General features: G+C 39.6%; 1 protein-coding gene across 1 annotated transcript; it reads left to right on the top strand.

Moving 5' to 3' along the window:
* The first annotated feature begins 454 nt into the window (after positions 1-454).
* LOC133240978 (olfactory receptor 8B12-like) lies at positions 455-1,396 on the top strand. Its single transcript, XM_061405945.1, has one exon. It carries the CDS (start codon positions 455-457, stop codon positions 1,394-1,396), a length of 942 nt encoding a protein of 313 aa, XP_061261929.1.
* Positions 1,397-9,178: the final 7,782 nt, after the last annotated feature.

The following is a 9,178-nucleotide window of genomic DNA, read 5'->3' as shown; positions in this document are numbered from 1 at the left end:
ATGGGATCTCCTTCTTTGTTTGTCAACACTGACCCAGAGGTGGGAGCTCTGAGAAGTCACAGTGTCTTCTGCCAGTCAAGGGAAAGTCCCCATTGTCAAACAGAAGTAGGAGAGACAGGGCACAGAAAATGGACTGACATAAAGACCTAAAAGACATCTCTTATTTTTGAATGAACTGGAATATGAATATATGTCTGCTTCTTGTAGAAGTGCCAGCGGTCACTCTGGAGGCAAAGTCTAGCCTCTTTATTGTTCTCTGGAAGGTCAAGTCACTTAGCTATTAAGGTAGATCCACAGCAAATGGTAAAAACCTTCCTTCCACATGAAATCTCAAATGTCTTGGTGGATTTCATTCTCAAGAATGGGAGGTGGGTACTGGGAGGGTGGTAGTGGTGTTTCTCTCAAAATGGTTCTCTTTTCGTTCCCCCATGGACCGGGTTTTCTCCAGGGGAGAATGGCAGCTGAGAACTCTTCAGTGACAGAATTCATCCTTGCAGGCTTAACAGACCAGCCAGGACTCCAGATCCTCCTCTTCCTCCTGTTTCTAGTTTTCTATGTGGTCACTGTAGTGGGGAACCTGGGCTTGATAATGCTGATTGGGTTGAACTCACGCCTGCACACCCCCATGTACTTCTTCCTCTTCAACCTCTCCTTAATAGACTTCTGTTACTCCACTACCATCACTCCCAAAATGCTGATGAGTTTTGTCTCAAAGAAGAACAGCATCTTGCATGCAGGGTGTTTGACTCAACTGTTTTTCTTCTGCTTCTTTGTCATCTCTGAGTCCTTGGTCCTGTCAGCGATGGCATATGACCGCTATGTGGCCATCTGTAAGCCACTGGTGTACACAGTCACCATGTCTCCTAAGGTCTGTTTACTGCTTTTGTTGGGTGTGTATGTGATGGGGTTTTCAGGGGCCATGGCCCACACAGGAAGCATAGCAAGTCTGATCTTCTGTGCTGACAACCTCATCAATCATTTCTTGTGTGATATCCCTCCTCTGCTTGAGCTGGCTTGCAACAGCTCTTCTGTGCACGAACTGGTGGTCTTCATAGTTGTGACCACTGTTATTGGAATGGTCATTGTCACCATCTCCATCTCTTACACTCTAATCCTTTCCAGCATTCTCCGCATTCACTCCACTGAGGGCAGATCCAAAGCTTTCAGTACTTGCAGCTCCCACATAATTGTGGTTTTCCTTTTTTTTGGTTCTGCAGCTTTTGTGTATCTCAAACCACCTTCCGTTTTGCACCTTGACCAAGGGAAAGTGTCGTCCCTGTTTTATACCATTGTGGTGCCCATGTTAAATCCACTGATATATAGTTTGAGGAACAAGGATGTCAAAGCTGCAGTGAGGAAAACCTTGGGGAAAATTAATTTCTTGAGAAAGGAGTAGTATTTGAAAAAGTAGATAAAATGTTTTATTTATTAGCTTGTGTGTGTTTTCAATGAAAGGTGTAAGTGTCATTTTTTGCCCTCTCTTGTACAGAAAGTTTTAAGTCTTTGTGTCTGGATGTGCAACTAACACTTTCACTTCGGGCTTCCCAGGTGGCACTAGTGGTAAAGAACACAACTGCCAATGCAGGAGACATAAGAGATGCGTTAGATCTCCCGGAGGAGGGCATGGCAACCCACTTCAGTATTCCTTTTTAAAAAATGAATTTATTTATTTTAATTGGAGGCTAATTACTTTACAATATTATGGTGGGTTTTTGCCATACATTGACATGAATCAGCCACGGGTGTACATGTGTCCCCCCATCTTGATCCCCCCTCATTCCTCCCTCCCCATCCCATCCCTCTGGGTTGTCCCAGTACACCAACTTTGAGTGCCATGTTTCATGCACTGAACTTGGACTGGATATCTATTTCACATATGGTAATATACATGCATCAATGCTATTTTCTCAAATCTTCCAACCCTCAGCTCCTAGAGCCCAAAAGTCTCTTCTTTATATCTGTGTCCCTTTTGCTGTCTCACATATAGGGTCATTGTTACCATGTTTCTAAATTCCACATATATGCATTAATATATTGTATTTGTGTTTTTCTTTCTGACTTACTTCATTCTGTATAATAAGCTTCAATTTCATCCACCTCATTAGAACTGACTCAAATGTGCTTTTTTTTTTAAAAGGCTGAGTAATACTCCATTGTGTATATGTACCACAGCTTTCTTATCCATTCATCTGCTGATGGATATCTAGGTTGCTTCCATGTCCTAGCTATTGTAAACAGTTTTGCAATGAACATTGGGGTACATGTGTCTCTTTCAATTCTGATTTCCTTGGTGTGTATGCCCAGCAGTAGGATTTCTGGGTCATAAGGCAGTTCTATTTTCAATTTTTTAAGGAATCGCCACACTGTTCTCTGTAGTGGATGTACTAGTTTGCATTCCAACCAACAGTGTAAGAGGGTTCCCTTTTCTCCACACCTACTCCAGCATTTATTGTTTGTAGACTTTTTGATAGCATCCATTCTGACTGGTATTAGATGGTACCTCATTGTGGTTTTGATTTGCATTTCTCTGATAATGCCCACTCCAGTATTCTTGCCTAGAGAATCCCATGGACAGAGGAGCCTGCTGGGTTACAGACAATGGGGTTGCAAAGAATTGGACATGATAGAAGTGAGTGAGCACTGAGTGTTTGGTTCACATGTATTTCCCCTGCCCCTTGATCCACCTTGAATATTCTAATATTATTTTATGCATATGCTCTACAATCATAGATCATTTAATCTTGAATGGGTCTTATAAACCATTTAATCTAGTCTCCTCATGTAACAGACTTGGAGACTTGGAAATATTACATATGTTTTCCAGGGCCACAGAACTGGTGCCACAGCTGGGACTGGAATCCAGGCCTTGAATTAGAATCTGCTTCGTTTTCCTCTGTGCCCTTTGTTCTTGCATCGTTTCCTTGTTGCCCTTGCAGATTTCATTTTGAAAGTATGATATATCAGTATATTAAAATCTGACAGTAGTCACAGTTATTTAATAAAAGTTCTCAGTATATAAGTTTTGAATATTACATTTCTTCACAAGAGTAGGAGACAAATGTTTGCTAAACTTGATCCTGGCCAACTGACAACAGAATTGTTTTAAAAATGTGGTGTGTGGGTATCAAGTGTGTAGGTCCAAGATAGCAGGTGAAGCATGGTAACTCCTATGGTTATGTGTCGAAGCTGAGGGACCCAGGCTAGTGAATTAGAACTTCTGTTAGTTAAAGGACTATAAAGATGCTTGATTGGAATATTTCCTACATTATTACAAGACTAAGAGAGTCAGAATTTAGAGTTATTTCAGGGTTAGTAGAGAAGACTCTCAGAGAAGACAATGGCACACACTCCAGTACTCTTGCCTGGAAAATTCCATGGACGGAGGAGCCTGGAAGGCTGCAGTTCATGGGGTCGCTGAGGGTTGGACACGACTGAGCGACTTCACTTTCACTTTTCACTTTCATGCATTGGAGAAGGAAATGGCAACCCACTCCAGTGCTCTTGCCTGGAGAATCCCAGGGATGGAGGAGCCTGGTGGGCTGCTGTCTATGCCGTTGCACAGAGTCGGACACGACTGAAGTGACTAAGAGCAGCAGCAGCAGCAGAGAAGACTCTACACATGAACATCACCAGATGGTCAACATCGAAATCAGATTGATTATATTCTTTTCAGCCAAAGATGGAGAAGCTCTATACAGTCAGCAAAAACAAGACCAGGAGCTGACTGTGGCTCAGATCATGAACTCCTTATTGCCAATTTCAGACTTAAATTGAAGAAAGTAGGGAAAACCACTAGACTATTCAGGTATGACCTAAATCAAATCCCTTATGATTATACAGTGGAAGTGAGAAATAGATTTAAGGGACTACATATGATAGATAGAGTGCCTAATGACTATGGACAGAGGTTCATGACATTGTACAGGAGACAGGGATCAGGACCATCCCCATGGAAAAGAAATGCAAAAAAGCAAAATGGCTGCCTGGGAGGCCTTACAAATAGCTGTGAAAAGAAGAGAAGCAAAAAGCAAAGGAGAAAAGGAAAGATATAAGCATCTGAATGCAGAGTTCCAAAGAATAGCATGGAGGGATAAGAAAGCCTTTCTCAGCGATCAATGCAAAGAAAGAGAGGAAAACAACAGAATGGGAAAGACTAGAGATCTCTTCAAGAAAATTAGAGATACCAGGGGAATATTTCATGCAAAGATGGGCTCGATAAAGGACAGAAATGGTATGGACCTAAAGAAGCAGAAGATATTAAGAAGAGGTGGCAAGAATACACAGAAGAACTGTAGAAAAAAGAGCTTCATGACCAAGATAATCACGATGGTGTGATCACTCACCTAGAGACAGACATCCTGGAATGTGAAGTCAAGTGGGCCTTAGGAAGCATCGCTACAATCAAAGCTAGTGGAGGTGGTGGAATTCCATTGAGCTTTTTCAAATCCTGAAAGATGATGCTGTGAAAGTGCTGCACTCAATATGCCAGCAAATTAGGAAAACTCAGCAGTGGCCACAGGCCTGGAAAAGGTCAGTTTTCATTCCAATCCCAAAGAAAAGCAATGCCAAAGAATGCTCAAACTACCACACAATTGCACTCATCTCACACACTAGTAAAATAATGCTCAAAATTCTCCAAGCGAGGCTTCAGCAGTAGTGAACTGTGAACTTCCAGATGTTGAAGCTGGTTTTAGAAAAGGCAGAGGAACCAGAGATCAAATTGCCAACGTCTGCTGGATCATCAAAAAAGCAAGAGAGTTCCAGAAAGACATCTATTTCTGCTTTATTGACTATGCCAAAGCCTTTGACTGTGTGGATCACAATAAACTGTGGAAAATTCTTAAAGAGATGGGAATGTGAGACCACCTGCCCTGCCTCTTGAGAAACCTGTATGCAGGTCAGGAAGCAACAGTTAGAACTGGACATGGAACACCAGACTGGTTCCAAATAGGAAAAGGTGTATATCAAGGCTGTATATTGTCACCCTACTTATTTAACTTATATCCAGAGTACATCATGAGAAATGCTGGGCTGGAAGAAGCACGAGCTGGTATCAAAATTGCTGGGAGAAACATCAGTCACCTCAGATATGCAGATGTCACCACCCTATGGCAGAAAGTGAAGAGGAACTAAAAAGCCTTTTGATGAAAGTGAAAGAGGAGAGTGAAAAAGTTGGCTTAAAGCTTAACATTCAGAAAACGAAGATGATGGCATCTGGTCCCATCACTTCATGGGAAATAGATGGGGAAACAGTGGAAACATTGTCAGACTATTTTTGGGGGGCTCCAAGTCACTGCAGATTGTGATTGCAGCCATGAAATTAAAAGACGCTTAGTCCTTGGAAGGAAAGTTATGACCAACATAGACAGCATATTCAAAAGCAGAGACATTACATTGCCATCAAATGTCCACTTAGTCAAGGCTAAGGTTTTTCTAGTGGTCATGTATGGATATGAGATTTGGACTGTGAAGAAATGTGAGCAACGAAGAATTGATGCTTTTGAACTGTGGTGTTGGAGAAGACTCTTGAGAGCCCTTGGACTGCAAGGAGATCCAACCAGTCCATTGTAAAGGAGATCAGTCCTGGGTGTTCATTGGAAGGACTGATGCTGAAGCTGAAACTCCAATACTGTGGCCACCTCATGCAAAGAGTTGACTCCTTGGAAAAGACCCTGATGCTGGGAGGGATTGGGGACAGGAGAAAGGGATGACAGAGGATGAGATGGCTGGATGGTATCACAGACTCGATGGACATGAGTTTGGGTGAACTCCTGGAGTTGGTGATGGAAAGGGAGACCTGCTTGTCTGCAATTCATGGGGTCACAAAGAGTCCGAGACGACTGAGTGACTGAAGTGAACTGAACTGAAGGGTTAGTTTGGGTATTTAGCTGTGATGGGAAAGTCTGTGGCTTGGGATAGACTACTTAAGAGCCTGTAAGTTGTAAGATAGGAGTAAATAGTTTGTGGATTTAGTTAGTTATCATGAAGCACTAAGCAGCTAATTATTAGAAGAGGTCATTTCCAGAGGATTAAGGCACTATAGATTGCGCGGATCTTCTCATGCAGTCATGTATGGGAAAGAGATAATTCATTTTGACTGTTTTACACACCTAGAACACTGGGTAAAGTGTTTTAGAATACATCAGAACACCTTGGGTCTCAATGATTAATTAGTAATAAAGGAAAGTTCTTTGGAAAAGTATTAACATGTTAAATTCTGACGAGGCATTTTGTCATATGAGCTTTTCTTTGGAAAGGTTCTCTTCCTTTGGGAAAAAGGGAACTTTGAATGTGTGGTTAGTTTGCCCTTTAGATCAAAGTTATAGAACTGAGAGTGCTGGGGGAAGGTTTTGCTTTACTCTGTATGCAACAGGGAATGAGAATTGAATTCAGGAGACCTTTTGAATGTGTGGTTTATGTGGCTGGTGAATGAGGTGACTAAGACCCTTTCAAAAGGTTGCAGAGGAAGCATCAATTTGTGAGCCTGTAATGGAGTTGGTTGGTAGTAATCTGGTAAGCTCAGTTGATAGCTGTGTGATTTTGAGAACATTACTTAATGTCTTTAAATATTAATTTCTCTGTTTTTAAAAGTGAGATAATGGTCTTGACTTCATGAGGTTTTGAGAGAAGTAAATGCCAGGCGCTTAATAAATCTTAGTTCCTTTCCTGCTGAAACTCTTTCATCTAGTTATCAGCACTTCCTTTGCTTTTTGCATGGTCTGTAGCATATCACTTCACCTTTCAAGAACTTCCTTATTCATGAGAAAAATTGGCTCTTTTCTAATTTTCATTTTAAAATTATATTTTGTGTGCATACTTAGTTGTTCAGTTGTGTCTGACTCTTTGCAACTCCCTGGACTGTAGCCTGCTAGGCTCCTCTGTCCATGAAGTTTTCCAGGCAAGAATACTGAAGTGGGTTGCTATTTCCTATATTAAATATTATTAAAATACAGTAAAAACATTTTGACCAAGTAATTCTTGCACATGGTAAACAATTAAACAACACAAGTGGAGGTTATGCAATGATGATATGGCTGCTTCCCCTCTAGTTATTCCATCCCTGAATTCTCCTTAGAAGCAACAGCTGTTGCTATTCCTTATGAATATGTCTATATTCAAACATATATCTTTGTACATTTATATATATATAATATACATGTATACATATAGGCATATGCACCAGACAAGATGCACCACAACGATCATGTAGACATGTGAGCAACAAATAATCATCGCTGTACACCAATGAGATTTTGTGAGACTCTTATATAGCAACAGCTAACTGATACACACACTCCACCATTCAGAGATCAGGAAATGAGGATCTTATCTGGAGTATAATATTTTCTTCCAGTGTGATCATGCTCTGTATGTCATGTTATAAAATATTGTTGAATTTCTCATTATAATGGGAGCATTTACTTATCAGTAAATATTTTTGAATCATACTTTTTCATGGGTTTCATCATGTAAAAATGTCATTAAAAATCTTCCTTCTATTGTTTAAAATTGTGTCAGGTTCTCCAATGTTTTATTATTATAAATAATGCTATAATTGTTAGTTTGTGTTAAAATTTTGTCTAGATTTCTGATTATTTCCTCAGGAGAGACAATGGAATATTTCTCAGCCATTATAAAGAATGAAATAATGCCATTTGCAGCAACATTGATGGACCTAGAGATTATCTTACAAGTGAAGCAAGTCACATTGAAAGATAAATATCATATGGTATCAATTATATGTGGAATCTTAAATATAATACAAATAAATTCACTTACATAAAGGTAGAGACTCACAGACATAGAAACAAACTTATGGGTACCAAGGGGTAAGAGGGGAGGGATAAATTAAGAGTTTGGGATTAGCACACATAAACTCCTACATTTAAATAGATAAATTATAAGGTTCTACTATATAGCGCAGGGAACTACATTCAAAATACTGTAATAAGACATAATCAAGATGAATCTGAGAAAGCCATATTTGTGGCTTTCCCAGTGACTCAGCAGTAAAGAACCCATCTGCAATGCAGGAGGCACAGGAGATTTGGGTTTAATCCCTGGGTCGGGGAGATCCCCTGGAGAAGGAAATGGCAACCCACACCGGTATTCTTACTTGGAGAATCCTATGACCAGAGGAGCCTGGCAGTCTACAGTCCATAGGTTCACAAAGAGTCGGACAAGACTAAAGCTACTGAGCACACACACAATCTGTATTTATCTATACATCTGTCTGAATTACTTTGTTGTACATGAGAAACTAACACAACATTGTAAATCAACTGTCCTTAAATAAAAATTAACAGGAAAATTTTCACTTTTAGAACTGCTTTTGTTGTAGCCCATAAGATTTGGTATGTTGTATTTCCATTCAGTTTATCTCAAGATTTAAAAAAAAATTATTCTTTGACCGACTGGTATTTCAGGAGTATGCTGTTTAATTTCCACATATTTGTGAATTTTCTGGCTTTCTTCATGTTACTGATTTCTAGTTTCATACAAATGTGGATAAAAGAGATGCTTTGCATGATTTCAGTCTTTTAAAATTTCCTAGGGCTTCTTTATGAACTATCATGTAATATATCCTAGAAAATGTTCTGTGTGTCTTTGACAAGTATTCCACTGCTGTGGGATGGTATATTCTATAGATGTCTGTTAGGACAATTTAGTCTAAAGCATAGTTCAAGTTTGATATTTCCTTTTTACTTTTTTGTCTGGGTGATCTATCCATTATTGGCAGTGGGGTGTCGTACCCATGTGTTCTTTTTGTATTGTTGTCAACGTCTCCCTTCAGATCTGTTAGTATCTGATTAATTGGATGCTTAGATATTTAGTGCATATAATTTATGGTTATTCTATTCCCTTGATGAATTATCCCCTTGTCATTATCTAATGACAATTTTTTGTCCCTTGTGATCATTTTAAATTTGATGTCTACTTTGTCAGATATAAGTATAGGTACCATTGCTCTTTAATTTTTCACTTGCATGAAGTATCTTTTCCCTTCCTTTCACTGACTCCATGTGTGTCAGTAAACCTGAAGTGAGTGTCTTACAGGAATCATGTAGTTGAGTTTTTTTTTTATCCATCCAGTTACTCTATGCCTTTTGATAGGGGAATTTAATTCATTTACATTAAGAGTAATAGTTGATAAATAACAACTTACTAATGATATCTT

Source organism: Bos javanicus, chromosome 29 (assembly GCF_032452875.1).
Source record: "Bos javanicus breed banteng chromosome 29, ARS-OSU_banteng_1.0, whole genome shotgun sequence".
Classification (NCBI taxonomy): Eukaryota; Metazoa; Chordata; class Mammalia; order Artiodactyla; family Bovidae; genus Bos; species Bos javanicus.
This window is presented reverse-complemented; position numbering and strand designations above follow the sequence as displayed.